Below are 16,289 nucleotides of genomic sequence, written 5' to 3' on the forward strand. Positions count from 1 at the left end.
TCATCTACAGTATCATCCAATTTGATGTATAGAATATATAGGTATATGGATAGTACAAGTGTCTGGAAGGGTATCCACAGTTGCAATTCTATGCTTCTCTCCCCAGCTGCCACAGTCCCTTACCCAGTTCTTTCTGCAGCCCTCCACTCTTACTCTCTGCACCTTCTCTCTGGGGATCACATCCACTCCAATGTCCTCAATTATCATTCATCCTCCGGTGGCCCCCAAATCTGTATCTATAGCCTAGTCTTCTCTGAGCGCCAGATCAATACATTCAAGTGACAATAGGGTGTATCCATCTGGATGTCACACAGTTACCTCAAACTCAATTTATTTTAAATGGATTAGGCTTCCCCTCCCAAATCCTTTTCTCCTGCCTAATAATAGAGCAAGAAAAAAGTTAGTTCCGTTTACCCTCATCCCATCCTTAAAAATGATGTCAAATTAGCCCCCACGTGTTCATGATTCAGTAAGGTCACCGTACCCAACAACTTTAAGCTAACCAGTCCTCGGTCCTTTTGTCTACTATAGGCAACATTAGAGTAAGTATATGGAAGCCTGAGGCTAAAACCAGATCATAACTGAACAGACATTTTACCCTTTCCTGGCCTCATGTATAAAGCAGGATAAGATCTCCAAACTGACTAGGAATATGTTGTGAGGGCGGGTGAGATCATGTCTGATGAAACACTTTGTGTCCTTAGAAATAAGAAAACCCTATTTCTTTGAGAAATTATTGTAACAGTTGCCTTGCAGGAATGACATCACTCTACACAGTGGTCACTTAACAAAGTGCTAAACTTTATTGTTGTTATTATTTATTAAATGATGCTGACATGTGGAAGAATGCCCCCAGCGAAACAAAGGTCAACCAAAAAAGCTATCAACCTTGAATTCCAGGGAATTAAGCGTGCTCACTTTTCTTAATTAACTGCTATGTGCCAGAACATTCTAAGTATTTCCCATGTATTACTTCATTTAATCCTCACAACGAGCCCCATCTTCAGCACTCATCTATTATTTCAGAGAGAAAACTTCAACCCATCTCATGTTTAATCTAAATATTTTTTCCACTCAGTACATGCTCCAATCACCTGCTCCATTCCCAACACTTTTCTTTTTCAAAAATTTTTGAAAAACTCAGTATTTGTTTTAGATAAATAAGAACACATAGATGAATAAAAAGTAAAAAGGTAAAGATTACTCTATCCTTCCACCCAAAGATAACCACTGTTACTATTTGGATGTCTGTAATTCCAGAGGTTTTAGTGTCTACTTAAACGTCTTATATTCTCAAAAAAGTGGAATCATACTATGAATACCGCTCTCTAACCTACCTTTCTCACTTAACAATGCATGATGAATATCGTTCCCTGGCAATATGGATTGCAAGTGACATATTTATCTTATACCGTGTGAATATTCTTTAATTTATTTAACCAATCCAGTGTGCTAAATTGTTTAAGTTGTTTCCAATTTTTACTATTTCACACATTGCTGGGATGAACAGCCTTGTACATACAGTTTTTGGCCAATGAATCAATTATTTCTTTAGGACAAAGGGTTTACATATTTTAAGGCTTATGATATGTATTACAAAATGGCCCTCCACAAACCTTGAGCCAGTGTAAGCTCATTCCTACCACCAGGGTTTGAAAGGATCCATTTTGCCACACCCTCAAGCACACTGCACAGTGGGTGAGAGAGGAACTTTTATATGAATTCCAATTATTCTTTCTAGTCAAAATTATTTACTGGCTCTCAGCGTTCAGTGGGATAATATTCAAACAGTTCTCCACAAACTGGCTTCAGCCAGTTTTCCAAATTTATTTACTTCCCATCCTTACACTCTCCACTCTAAGCAGACTAGTCTCCCCCTTACTGTCATAGGAAGACTTCCTACCTCCATGCCTTTCTCACACCAGTCCCCCGTCACTCCCATCATACGGAATGCCCTAACTACCTATCCCATAGAGGACTCATTTTAAATGGCCACTTCCTCCATAAATCTGTAGCTGACTATTGTATCCCACAGAAACCTTTGCTTCCTCTGTGCTCTGAACGCACATATTTGACGATGAATATATGCTTGAGATGTTGTTATCTTTTTGTTTGTATGTTTCTTATCTCTCCAACTAGATTATAAACCAAAAGACAAGGATGGTTTCTTTTTCTTCTTTCTTTTTTTTCCAGCATTAGCACACAACTTTATTGATGATATACAAATTAAGTCAATGCCCATGACAGGAGGGAGCTTATTTATGACGAATTGGTTCACTGTCACTTATGCAGAAGAAATAGTAAAAATATTTCAATCTAGGCAGTGAGATAAAAAGCAACAAACTTGTTTTCAGAACAGGTAGTGATATTCATTCATCCAGCTTAGACCTGAAGACCAACTCAGATAAATATCAGCGTTGATGATACAGTATGATATTCATTACTCAAAATTGGCAGCTGAAAGGATTCCTTTACCATATAAACAAGGTGGAGAAAAGGAGTAGTTTACAATGTGTGTTGCTTCTAAACTACAAAATCAAGAAGTTATTCCTGGCTCTTTGGGAACATATGCTCAGCCAGTTTGGCCATGAATTTTCCAACTTTTACTTTCACCAAAAAATCATGATGGCTTTCTATCCCCAGAATCTTATCAGCACACACTTGAAATTCTTTTAAAAAGAAAAAAAGTGAAACTTCGCTGAATTGATTCTGAGTAGGTTCATTTTCCTCCCATTTAAAATTGTCATTTATGTTCTCAAATATGACCAGAAGTTTAAGAATCACCTCTTTGTTCTCCTTCTTATTAAAGAGGGAACCCAGTGAAGATGGTACTTGGGCCCTGAGCAGTTCTCTAGTCATGGCTGGATTTTCAGCCAAATTCAAAAGGAGTTTCAAAACCTGAAATTTGGTTTCTTCATTTCCTGCTGAAAATAAACGAAAAAAGTCTGAAATGGAATTAGCAAGCATGTGCTGATACTCATTAGTAACAGTCATGTTCGTAAGCAATCTTAGTCCCGCCAGCTGCACAGATGAGTTCAAGCGAGAAGTGATTGTGTCATCACACACTTGATTCATGTATATCTTAAGCCTGCGCTGATTTTCAGCATTCACACTCAAGTTATTTAGGACAATTAAAGCCTTTTCCTTAACTATGGGATCCCGAGTATTGAGAATCTTTGCAACAATCGGGAGACCACCCAGATCACGAATAATATCTCTGTTAAATGCGTAAGCAGCATTGTTACCCAGGGCAATTAAAGCTGCTTCGAGAATATAAGGCTTTTCAGACATCTCAACCAAGCAAAGAACTTTTTGCAACTCTTGAGGGGACAAAATAGTATCATCTGAATTGGGGGAAGCCCTTTTCTGCACGGCCCGACGAGCCCGGGTAGCCCTGGCCCTTGCCCTGGCCCTAGCTCTGGTCCCAGCCTCAGTCCCAATCCGGGCCCAAGGTGGGTACCATACTATACCTTTGTTCTCACTGTTGTCATCATCATCATCAGACCAGTCATTGTACCTGGCCCCAGGACAGTCCCCAACATCATCCATGTCGCCAGACCCGCCCTCAGCCATTTTCTCTTTGTTCTGTTTTCTTCCCCTGGTCAGTCTATAAATGCAATAGCAGGCGCCAGCCCCAATCACCAGTCCTGCGGTCACCCAGCCTACTTTCCTGGCGTAGCCCATGCAATCGTCCCTGACGATATCAGGGACCAAGGAACAGAGTAGTCACAGGCTGGGGGAGGAGGGCTATGGGCCTGGCCTGGGTGCAGGCCTTCGGAGGATGATTGTCTTCAGCCTCTTCAAGGCCACAACAGCTGATTCTGGAGGCGGACCTTAGGGGGTGGAGGAAGGAAAAGGGGTTTGAGTTTCTCTTCTCCTTGTGTTGTCCCATGCAGAGAGTTGCACAGAGGGATAAGTAAATGAGTTCTTGGCAGGAAATGTAGATTGTTAACAAATTCTTTCCTCATTTCACTCTCCCCCTACCCGCCGCAGTCCACCCCCTCCCCAAGCCTAGATAAAGGCAACGGAGCCCATAGTCTGCTGGGCCCTCAGCCACCCCAACCTCGGGTGTTCCCAGGGAGTGGCACCTTGCACTAACCTCCTTCAGACAGGCAGTTTGCCCCTTCTTCCTTCCCCTGGAGGTGTGCCACACCCAACAACCCTTGCAATCTGCAGAGAGACCAGAGCCAGTGGGAACTGAAGCCTTGATGGATTGACTGTTCATTCCTTGCTTTCCTGATTCACCTATCTAGGTTGTCAGATTTAAAAAAAAAAAAAAAAACCTCTCTATTCCATCCAAAACATGCATGTGCCTGCCCCTTCCCTAGCCTGAAATGGGAGGGATGTTAGGGAAATAAGGTAGGATTGGGTGAGCCTGTCCAACCGCGGGCGATTTCCAACCCCTCCCTCATTCCAAGCAGCCCCCACGCCCACACCGACCTCTACTGATCTGAGGAAACTTCCTCCCTCTTTTCAAGTGGTGCCACCTGCTACAGCAGACCTGCAGGATGACAGATCGAAAACGTGGGGACTAAATGCTGTTGAGAGAAGAGGATTATGAACAAACTATCTGATAGGTTTCCCTTCTGTCATTCTCCCCCACCCCACCCCCCGCGACACACGCGCGCGCGCTCGCACACACACGCGCACACACACACACACACACACACACACACATCGCCCGCCATTTCGCCACAGTCCCGGGAGTGCAAGAAACACACTCAGACTCAAATCCAACCTAGATTATTGCCATCTCTGGTTTCTCCCCACCCCCACCACCGCCCCGGTTAGGGTCCCCATTTGGTCTTACCCTCAAATCGACCTTCACCGATCGGGGTTAATTTCCTTCCTCTTCTCTAGCCTGGCGTAGTGCCGCAACCTACGGAAAGACTGGCAACCCGGGAGAGGCTCGGACCCACAAAACACAGAGCCATGGTCAGGAAGACACAGTCACAGAAAAACTGGAAACAGCCGCTACCGAGTGCTTGGTGGACGGACCGGTCCCCAGAACAGAAAACTCTTTCCTAATTCGGAGGCCTGGTTGTCAAAGGTTTCCCACCCCTATAACCCCTCTCGGGGTTCTGCTGACACATCACGTTGCACCCCCGCCTCCCCATGTCCAGCCTTTCCCCGCCGGCACTGTCCTGGAGTACTGGGGGCAAACACCCAGGCCGCAGCTCCCTTTCCAGATTATGGCCTCGGTTCCACCAGATTCCCACCTCCCAATCTCTGAGCTCCTCCCCAAACACCCCGCTGCTCACCATTTCGCAGCAACGAAATGGGCTGCGGGCGGGACAGATGTCTTGGAAAGCCGGCGGCAAGTGCGAGAGACGATGGAGGCGCCCCAGGACTCGCGACGGTCTCCGCCCTGCGCCCTCGGCCACCCCCACCTTCTGGAATCTCCCAGGCACTGACCTGCAGGGATCCGGGACAATTTCCTTCTCCTCCTCCTTCTTGCCTCTGCTGCAGGCCCGCTCGCCCTCAGGGCAATGGGGAGCTGGTACTCAGACGGGAACAACGACCAGAACAAGAAGGACTTCTGCACACGTCAGCTCTTGGTCACGTGAGAGCTACGTCATCCACCAACTCGGGTCCCCAATTTCCCCTCCCACCAGCAGTGCGGCAGAAGAGGGCCCGCCCCCCTCCATTCCCTCCCCCATATCAGGCCTTGTTACTCTTTCTTCTTTGCTAATCCCATCTCCCTGTAGTTGTGTTTGCCTTCCTCTGATTACCAGAAAGGGACAGCATCTTCCCCTGGGGTTACTGGCCACTTGTACTTTTTGAAAAATTGCCTCTTCCTTCCCTAGGCTCCTGGGGCAGCAACCTCTCCTTCCACCTCCCCACCTTCCAGCTACAAATGTCTACCGTTTCCTCTGAAATCTAGTCCCAGATCTGAAAAGAAAAAGCTATCAGAAAAGGAGACCTGGAGTGAGTGTGGTTTTTTCTTTCTTAATGCTTTTTTGTTCTTTCAGTTCTGCCCTCTCCCACCCCCAGCCTACATTCTTTTTATGAGAAAAGAATTGCTGTAAAGCTATTTTCATTTGAGAAAAAAAAAGAGTGGGAGTTGGAGAGTGATGTTGGGTGATGGCCTCCAAAAGTCCCACATTTTCTCACTTGCAGGGAGTGTTACACACTTCACTCAAAGCAATCTTAATGTCTTCTGGGGCCCAGCACATAACACAATCCTGAATGAGCTCATCAGTGTGTCTGAGGATACATAAATCTTCTGACTAGGCCAGTCTTCTAAACAGTAGACTTTTACTCCCATCAGTTAGCAAGGAAGAGGCATGGAGACCTCAGAAGCCAGTGACACAGAAAAGGTTGAGAAGAAATCACAACTATGTCGTGGATGTCTGTTAGATAGAGGGGCACGCACACTGACAAAGTGAGTGGCAGACAAAGAACATTACAAAATATACAAATAGTATCATCTTTAAATGAAATAGGTGTTAGAGGAACACTGAGACCAAGACAAAATTTGCTGAACTCGGAATCTAGCAATTAGTGTGAAAACTTTTCACTGACTGCTTTGATGAACTCAATGATTCACCTGTCAGCAATGAGAAAACTATTTAAGAGTGGGAAAAATAAAATAATGTCAGAACACGGGGTCTACAGTGGGATATGCCCTAATATTTAAGATATAAGTTTATTATCTGAGTATAAATTTTAAGATCCACAGACCATATGGGAGTAAATCAAGAGTCTGGGAAGTTTGGGAACAGGCAAAACTCCAGGGAAATACATATCGATGTAACTTCTGGAAGACAGTACTAGGATATGACTAAAATTTATTTTTTTCTTCCAGTTTTATGAGATATAATTGATATACAACACTGTACGTTTAAGGTGAACAGGATATGACTGAAATTTAGTAAGCAGAAACCAAATCAACTATATGATTCTGTATTTGGAGAAAGATCATGTGCAGCAAGGGGGCTTATTTAAGCACAGGAATATATGAAAAGGAGAGTCAGAGGAAAGTGTTGATAGTTCCCACCCAAGCACTGTCTGGAGGAGAGGGAGCCTTGGCGAAGATGAATGGAAAAAATAGCTTTCTTTGGCAGAGCCATCCCCGTGATGCATAAGTGTACTTCAAGTTTCTTAGCTGAGAGACACTTCTTAACATGCACCAATGCCCTTGCTCTGAGTTCAGGCTCACCACACAACCTTCTGAGGTTGTGGCTTCCCAAGGAGTAGCTTGCCAACAGGGAGAGAATGAGCTGGTAAAACTGACAGAAACCTCTAGTACCCCTGAAGGTTGTATTTCTCAGGATAAATTTTTCAGTTGTCATTCCTTTGTGAGACTTTGCTTCCCTTGTGGCCTTCTTACATGGAGAGAATGCAAAGATCCATGGGTTTGGGCATTCAGATATAGATTTATATATGTCTCTATGAATGGGAGTCTTTCCTTGACAGAGGCATCTGCTCTCATCGTACAGACAAAATCAGGTATTGATCATGAAGGGATGAGGAAAAGACTGAACTGTAGATGCAACCTTGTCTACAATCTTGTCAGGGAAGCCAAGTAGCTTTAGCTTAGAAGACAGCCTTGTGCGTCACCATTTCAGAATTGTACCTCTATAACGTTCACTTAATGTGAAAGTGAAAACTAAAGCATGCTGTGGCAAATAGGCCCCCAGCACCTCAGTTACAGCTGAACAAAGGATTCATATCCAAAGTAGTTAAAGGGCTCCTGCAAATCAACAATAACATCTGAAACAGTTTACATTTCTCTCTGGGAAAAGAAAGGAAGTGCATTTTACATTTTACATGCCCTGTCATTTTCCCCAGCAAAAGGGTGGGCATTGTGCCCAAAACAGACCAACTCAATACTCTCTTACTGAAATTTAAACCTTGAGCAGAGATAGAAAACCAAAAATCAGTGGAAGTATGGCATCCTGAAAAGACCATATATCAATTCCTTCTACCTAGACACCTCAGAGCTGATGCTGGTCTTCAACATTCATTTAAATTAAACAGGTTTGCTTTCTGTTGCTTGCAATTAAACAAAATTAACTAACACACAACACAAAAACAAATAACACAATACAAAAGGTAATATAGCTTTTTAAGATAACAATCTTCTATAATTTATTTTTTTCACCCTCCAAAATTCCATTAGTGTTACCATCTGCTGATCCTTTTCTGTTTTTGGATACTTTATAAATCACACATCACATGTGACCATATACTGATTTAAGCCAAAAGGTTCTTTTTGGCAGTGGCTTCACATAGTCTTTTGAAGGCTTGTCTGAAGAACTGCTTAAGGATTTTCCATTTTTGCTGTTGAAATATTATGTCAGGCAAATAGCATGTCCTTAAATAAATATTTGTTGGTGGATTTATAACGGAGAGAAAAGTAGATTTTAAATGCTAGTCTCGGGCTTCCCTGGTGGCGCAGTGGTTAAGAATCCGCCTGTCAGTGCAGGGGATAAGGGTTCTAGCCCTGGTCTGGGAAGATCCCACATGCCGTGGAGCAACTAAGCCTGGGCGCCACAACTACTGAGCCTGCGCTCTAGAGCCCACGAGCCACAACTACTGAAGCCCCCGCGCCTAGAGCCCGTGTTCTGCAATAAGAGAAGCCACCGCAGTGAGAAGCCTGCGCACCGCAAGGAAGAGTGGCCCCCACTCGCCGCAACTAGAGAAAGCCCGCGTGCAGCAATGAAGACCCAACGCAGCCAAAAATAAATAAATAAAATATTTTTTAAAAAATGCTAGTCTCCAGGTTCCTTGGTAGGAATTGTGGATCAAAATTACAAAGTAAGAGAACTGAAAGTGTTATCATTCCCATGGGGTTTAGGAAGTTTAAGAGAGGGAGTGGATCCAAACAGAAAAGGTCTGACAGCCTGAGAGAATGATGGTCAGGGGTTATACAGTGGAATAACTGAAAAATATACCAAAGGGGAGAGATATTTTTTACTAATGAGGAGCGGTAAGAGTGGAGCTTTTGTCCTTGAAGGCTGGCTGAGTTGTGAGAAAGTTCTTATTGGAAAGCCACGTCAATGACACTGAAGCACCTGCCTCTTTTAAGCTTTACATACTCCTTAGTTCTTTCTAACGTATATATTCAAAATAAATAAAAGCCACTTATATAAGTTCTTAGCAGCCAAAGATTGAATGAAAACAGTTGAATCTGCGAGTTCTGTTAGTAAGGTTTCATAAATAGAATTCGCTTGCCTCGGAGAAGCAAATAAAGGGCAATGAAAAGAATGGTGTAAGGAGATGATGGCAAAACAAATGAGGTAGGGGTTTAGAGAGATGAGCTGTAATACTGGTTTGTTTGGTCTATAAAAGTTTGAGGAAGACCAGAAAGCTGTGACATGCTCTTGACTTCTGAATTTTCACCAGCAAGGCACTCTGGGCTTCCTGGCTCACCTCCTGAAAGGGCCTCCCCCACACTGGGGCCCCTCACACAGGGAGCTTCCTGCTGGGGTGTCAGATTTCAGCGTTCTAAGAAAGAGGCTGCCTGAAGGGACTATATTTAGAGTATGACTCCCCACCGGGGACAGCTGAATGTCTGGGGACTAAGTTCTGCATACTTTGTCCCTGAGTTCTGGGATTATTCTGAGGGGCTTGTATGGGTGGTGCAGTAAAATTGTAACAGAAGGCAGGGAGTGGAAAGGACTCTTTCCCTGGCGACTGCTTGGGGTCCTGTAAACCGTGCCTTTTGTGAGAGAAAAATGACGGATCTCAAGGGTTGTCGCAGTGATTTACAGTCACCCACAGACTCTAACTACTATTTCCACTGGAAAATGCTGGACACTAGCCGCTGCTAGGGGGACATACAGTGCACGAATGACAGATACCAGAGATATTTCTCCAGTGTAATGATGAAATGAAAATTCCATCTACCAAGTCTCATTTTCATCAATGGGATAGCAGGGAATCCTCTAATTTCTGGATGATTTATGGGTTACACCATGAAACTTCAGAATAGATTTAAATAAAGACATTTGAATGAAAAGCAAGCTCATCTGTGAAGTTACTAATTTGTAAGATTCATCTAAATTTGGGGTCTGCAGAAAGTCTGTCCTTTGAAGCCAGAATGAAAGCCATCCAGCAGTCCCCTCTGATGATCTCAATCGTGTGACGCCTAACACCAGGAGTTCAGCCAGGAAGAAGGGATAGTGGTTCACTTAACTAAACTGGTCACAATTAAAGCACTGACCACTTCACTATAGATTCATTTTATCCATCAATTTATAAATCATATTGAAAGCACACTGGCTTTGTTTGTAATGATATGTTTTTAAATTTTAATATACTGCTTGAAAGCTGCTATTTCCTGTGCAGTCAGAAGAAAATATTTTCAGTGCGGTATAAATTAGCTTAAATCGATGAGGCCTCCTTATTAACTAGGAAATCTTGTTATATATACATATATATATATATATTTGTATTTTCTGATTACAAAATAGTGTAGCTTGAATCAATAAAAAAAGGAAGGGCCGACGAAAGCGAACATAAATATATTAAAAATACTAACAAAAATCTCACTGCTACTTGGGCTTTTCTTCCCCGCCCCTCCGCTTAATTTTGGTGCAGAGACTGGTTGTGGGAAAGGGTAAAAATTAAGAAAGAGAGGACAGGAGCTTCAGAGCCAAGGAAAGGATAAGACATTTCCCCAAAAAGAAGTATAAGTAATGATAGACCCAGGAAAAGATGCTGCCCCTTCCTGTAATTAGAGAAAGGCAAAGGCAAACACCAGAGAGCCATGGTCACTTCTGGTTTCTGGTATTGTTACAGAGGAAAAGAGTGACAGGGCCCAGTGTGATGGGGGGAGGTACGGGGCAGGCTGGCGCCTGCCGCACTGCTTGTGGGAGTGGAAATTGGGGGCCAGAGCTCACTGGTGACGTGGTCGTCACGTGACCAAGAGCTGCCTAGAGCAGAAGTACTGCTAGTCGCCTCCGTCTGGGTACCAGCCCCCTGTCACACTGCAGGCGTGTGAGGGAAGAAGGAAAGTAGCCCCGGACCGTGCAGATCGGTATGAGCGTGGGCTCTGCTTGGAGGGAGATGGGATGGGAGAAGGCCAAGAGCGCCACGGATCCACGTTCGGGCCGATGGGGGCTGTGTCCCCTTCTCGCCTACTTTCTAAATACCGCCGCCCCCCCCCCCATGCCCATTTTAGTAGAGAGAACTGGCGGACTTCGGGCGGCGGGTGAGGGGAGTGAATGGCTGGTACAGAGACTCCGAGGAAAGAAAGGTTCCACAATCAGGGCACTCGTGTCCCGAGTGCTGCTCCGTCCACCAAGCACTCCGTCCCCTCGGTCCCCCGTCTGTCTGCAGGTTTGTAGATCTGTTGGCCAGTAGGTCGCTGGGGAAAGTCGCGGCGAGCGAAGGACCAAAGTGCCTTGGGACCGTGCAGGTCGGTGTGAAGGTGGGATGAGCCCTGGCCCCTGGGTGGGGGTGGCGGTGGGGATGGCGCAGAGGGGGTGCTGGGATCGGTGCGGGCCGGGTCCGAGTCGCCCCCTCCCGGCCCCTTCTTTCTCCACACCCCCTCCCATTTCAGTGCAGGGAAAGGGGTGTGGCGGCCTTTGCTGGGGAAATGGCGGACGCCAAGGGGGGTGGGGCGGGGAAGCCCGCGTTAGGAAAGTCAGGAGGGTGTGAGAAATATTTTAAACTCAAAGGCTGGAAATTCAGAAAAGCGGGTACTGGGACCTGTGTTCTCAGTACTGATCCATCCACTACACTTTCACTTCCCCAAAGGCGGCTGTCTTTCCATCTGTCCTTCTGCCAGACTGTCTGTCCGTCAATCACTGTGGAAGGCGCACTGACCACAGAAGACAAGAGAAGGAGAAGGAATTTACCTGACTTTGGTAGAGGTTGGTGGGAGAGACTGCCTCTGAGTCTTTGGGGGTGGGGGTGTGGTGGAGGAGACTACCTGAGGGTTAGCCTCACCTGTCACCCTCCTGGCTGTCACAGCCCAGCCCCACCTCCTGCCCTTCTCTGTAGGCCCTGGAAGAGAAATGGTCGGTCCTGAGGGTAGACAGAGGATGACAGAAAAGAACAAAGAAATAGTTGCCAAATAATCCACCTCTCTCAACCAGAACTCAAACTCCACTCTGTCTGCCTGGTGAGGCAAAAATCCAGGCACAGCCCAAAGTCCTAATATTATTTTTCACCCATAGATTCATCACAAGAGAGCCTCAGGAGCCTGGGATATAGACTGAAGACGTCTCCCCTCCACCATCATTCAGGTGGAGCCTTAAGAACACTCTTCATTCAGGTGGAGCAAGGCCCTCTCCTGTCCTGCCCCCAGGCTGGCACGGACCTGAGCATGGGCCGGGCTCGGGAAGTGGGTTGGATGGCAGCAGGACTGATGATTGGGGCAGGTGCCTGCTACTGCGTTTACAAACTAACCATAGGAAGAGATGACAGTGAGAAGTTGGAGGAGGAGGAAGAGGAATGGGATGATGAACAGGAGCTTGATGAGGAGGAGCCCGAGATTTGGTTTGATTTCACAACTATGGCTCGGCCCTGGAGTGAGGATGGGGATTGGAATGAACCTGGGGCTCCTGGGGGCACCGAGGACAGGCCTTCAGGTGGGGGCAAGGCCAACCGAACACATCCGGTAAAACAGCGCCCATTCCCTTATGAACGTAAAAATACTTGGAGTGCTCAAAGCTTTAAAAATTTCAGTTGTGTTCTTGGCCTCTCCAAGTGCCCTTTCATTCAGGGAAAAGTGTTGTTAACTCAGCCCAGGGACACTGGTTTTTCATTTAGCCACGATATCAATAGTCATTTGGCCAGCCTCTCCATTGCTGGAAACACGATCCCTACTGCCTCATTTTTGTGAGGCAAAGCAAGCTTTTTTTCTATATATAGACTTGCTCAACAACTTACATGGTAGTCATTACCCACACTGGAAATATGGCTATTGTTATATGTTGAACTCACCATGGTTTCTCTCAACCCTTCCCTTTATTTTTCTTTTGTGTGATATATTTGGTCAATCAGGAATTTACATTTTCTGTGTCTATCAATATTTTCCTATTAAACTTCTATATTTCTATTTTATTTTGGATAGTCTTGGACAGCCCAAGGTTATTAGAAAACATTTGGCTATATTTCCTTCTAATACAAATAGTTTCCTTTTCAAAGTAAGTTCCTTTGTTAACCTGTTAGTGGTGTGTGTTTGTGTGCGTGTGTACATTTGGTTTGAGGTAGACCTTGTACCTTAATTTTCTCTGAATGTGTAATTAATTACACTAATGTCATTTTTTACAGAATCTGGTTTTAATGTTTTGATTGAAATGTGCTACATTGATGGATTAATTGGCAACTTTACAATTTTCCCATCTAGGCACATTTGTTTTGATCCTTTTTGTCACTTAGTGAAGTTTTCTTCGTAATGATCTTTCACATTTATTTTGGGGTCTATTTTTGTTGCTTTGTGAAGGGTCATGGTCTTTACCTCTCCAACAATGCTACGCTACTTCAACTCTGCTGTCCTTATCCTGTCTGCCAGCACACTGGACATATCTGTGGTTTCTGCTGCTTTGGAACAACAGTGAAAAGGGGGGATGGTCAAGTGCCTCAGCATCATTACTTATAAAGAGGAGGGAAAGGGAAAAGACAAGGCATTAAGCCCTATTGTTCCACAAGTGCTCTTTTCTTAGAACTCTCCCTGTAGACCTTTCATTTCTTTCATTTTACTTTTATATTTTCTTCCTCCCTCTCCCCTGGCAGTGGAGGAGTAGTTCAAACAGGTTTTTCTGGTTTATCCAATCATGTTTCTTTAACCCTGGCAAAGTCTCCATTAAGTCTAGCCATCAGTATTCTATTGTTCTTTGTTCTTGGATATCTGGATATGGGATGATTTTGAAGGAAGGAAAGGTAGTTTGATGGCTCAGGTTATTTCCACAAATAAGCACTCCAAATAACATGTCACACAACCCCCCTCAGAATAAATATTTGCATCTCACAAAGAGAAATTGTCAATGCATAACTATATATCCAGAAATCTGTATTTTTATTTATCCAGGCCTTTAAATTAAATAGTAGGTGAATTTGGTGACTTTCTCAACTAAGGAGGGCCTGTGGAGGTAAGGGGAGTGATGGGGGATGTTCTCACCACCTGTATCTCTCAGCCTTTTCTACTCTGCCACTTGTGCTGTCGCATGTCAGACCCCACACTTTTCAAAGCTTGTGCCTGGGGAAATGAGAAACTAATCCCAGTGCTCTGAGATTTTCCAATAACTCATCTGGTCATTACCAACACCCACCTCCCTGTAGGGTTTCAATCTAGGAATTGATTTGATCCAGGAGACATATGGTTGGTTGTTTTCCCTTCTTCTCCCCTCTCTCACTCCACAAAGTTCCTCTCTGATGGACACTTCCTTTAGGTTCCAAGTTCTCACTACCTATAGCCTGTGGTAGAGATCTATGGTCAGAGTCTTCCAAGCCTGATTTTTATATGTAATGAGAGTTTTAGGGATTTAGGAAAACTCTAAACCGATGGTTATGAGTTTTAAAAATTAGCTTTGAGAAACCTAAGTTTCTTTTTTATTTTTTATTTTTTTTTGCGGTACGCGGGCCTCTCACTGTTGTGGCCTCTCCAGTTGCGGAGCACAGGGTCCGGACGCGCAGGCTCAGCGGCCATGGCTCACGGGCCCAGCCGCTCCGCGGCATGTGGGATCTTCCCGGACCGGGGCACGAACCCGTGTCCCCTGCATCGGTAGGCAGACTCTCAACCACTGCGCCACCAGGGAAGCCCAATCCTAAGTTTCTTGATCCAGGTATAAGCAGTAGTTTGTTTCTCTTTGTGTGAGGTTATAATCCTAATTATTTAATCTTAATGATGAATGGGCTATACAACAACATTATTTACAGAGGCAGTTAGATATAGATTGGTTAAATATTTTTTATAATATCATTCCTGTTACATGCTAATGAGACTGCCCCAGATCAGAATTAAGAATGGGTAGGCACTCTCACCACTATTATTCAACATAGTTTTGGAAGATTTAGCCACAGCTATCAGAGAAGAAAAGGAAATAAAAGGAATCCAAACCGGAAAAGAAGAAATAAAGCTGTCACTGTTTGCAGATGTCATGATACTATACATAGAGAATCCTAAAGATGCTACCAGAAAACTACTAGAGCTAATCAATGAATTTGGTAAAGTAGCAGGATACAAAATTAATGCACAGAAATCTGTTCTATTCCTATACATTAGAGAATGGACTTGAGGATTTGGGGAGGGAGAAGGATAAGCTGTGACAAAGCGAGAGAGAGGCATGGACATATATACACTACCAAACGTATCCAATAAAGATGTAAAAAAAAAAAAGAATGGGCAGGGACATAGTTGGGCAGGTGGGCAACCAGGGCACTGCCCTGTATGTTTGCCTCACTCCTCAGGGGTCTAGAACAGAGAGAGGTGTATGTGGAGTCAGGAAGCTCTACAAAGTATGTATCAGGCATCTCACATAACATGATATCCACAAGGCTGGGCAAAGACAGGTCAACCAATTCTTTATATTTCATCTTAAATTTAAATTTAATTTTTTTAAAAAAATAAGTAGGAGCCTAATGGTTCAAAATTCAAAAGATAACAAAGGGTATACATTGTAAACCTTTCTCTCACCTCTGTGTCGCCACTACCCAGTTTTTTGCCACCAGAGGCAATATTATCAATTTCTTGTGCATCTATATATAGAGAGAGGGGGGGAATATATGGCAAAATATGTAATATATGCTTGTATATATATATCCACAGACATATAATAATCTTCTCAATCCTTTGATATCACTACATTAAAAATTGCTTTTTAATTTATAGTTGAATAGTATTTTATTGTATAAATATGCCGTAATTATTTAGTCAGTCCCTCATGTGTGGATATTTAGGGTTTTTCACCATTTTTCTTGATACTAGAAATAATGATTCAATGGTTATACATATTTACTTATTATACATATTTCTTTTTCTTCCCTTCTATTTCCTTGTTTCATCTACCCAATTTTAGTTGATTAAATTATATTTCTTAGTGTTTGTCTTTTTACTGCTCAATATACTTGGACCCCTATTGCCAGATTTGTCTGCTTTAGATGCCATGTTTTGACCCCCAGGTACTAAGGATAGGAAAACCAACATATTTACATTACCTCTCACTTTCTTTTTCTTTCTTTCTCTCCCAATTGTTGCTAATTATATCATTTCTACTCCATCTGGGTTTATTACCATTACATTTGTTCTGTAACCATAATCACCACGTTTGTTTTGGTCTTCGTCTTAAATTTGCATAGATTTGACACTAATTGCTAGACTTTTGCTAAGGTTT

General features: G+C 43.9%; 2 protein-coding genes across 5 annotated transcripts; one reads left to right on the forward strand and one right to left on the reverse strand.

Moving 5' to 3' along the window:
- Positions 1-780: 780 nt before the first annotated feature.
- On the reverse strand, positions 781-5,564 carry ARMCX3 (armadillo repeat containing X-linked 3). 4 transcript variants are annotated; one of them, XM_024746543.1, is made up of 5 exons: positions 5,416-5,564; positions 4,811-4,890; positions 4,441-4,501; positions 4,100-4,170; positions 781-3,833 (listed from the first exon to the last, which is right to left on the reverse strand). In XM_024746543.1, the coding sequence occupies exon 5, from the start codon at positions 3,682-3,684 to the stop codon at positions 2,545-2,547; it is 1,140 nt and encodes a 379-aa protein (XP_024602311.1). In that variant the 5' UTR covers positions 3,685-3,833; positions 4,100-4,170; positions 4,441-4,501; positions 4,811-4,890; positions 5,416-5,564; the 3' UTR covers positions 781-2,544. The 4 variants fall into 4 exon arrangements, with proteins under 4 accessions (XP_024602311.1, XP_024602313.1, XP_024602312.1 ...); XM_024746545.1 differs by having other exon boundaries at positions 4,100-4,249; XM_024746544.1 differs by having other exon boundaries at positions 4,441-4,538; positions 5,416-5,546.
- Positions 5,565-10,897: 5,333 nt separating this feature from the next.
- ARMCX6 (armadillo repeat containing X-linked 6) lies at positions 10,898-12,799 on the forward strand. The gene is made up of 4 exons (XM_024746521.1): positions 10,898-10,987; positions 11,290-11,380; positions 11,710-11,825; positions 12,132-12,799. Exon 4 carries the CDS (start codon positions 12,281-12,283, stop codon positions 12,797-12,799), a length of 519 nt encoding a protein of 172 aa, XP_024602289.1. The 5' UTR covers positions 10,898-10,987; positions 11,290-11,380; positions 11,710-11,825; positions 12,132-12,280.
- The last annotated feature ends 3,490 nt before the right edge of the window (positions 12,800-16,289 follow it).

Source organism: Neophocaena asiaeorientalis, unplaced genomic scaffold (genome assembly GCF_003031525.2).
Source record: "Neophocaena asiaeorientalis asiaeorientalis breed wild unplaced genomic scaffold, Neophocaena_asiaeorientalis_V1.1 scaffold406, whole genome shotgun sequence".
Lineage (NCBI taxonomy): Eukaryota > Metazoa > Chordata > Mammalia > Artiodactyla > Phocoenidae > Neophocaena > Neophocaena asiaeorientalis.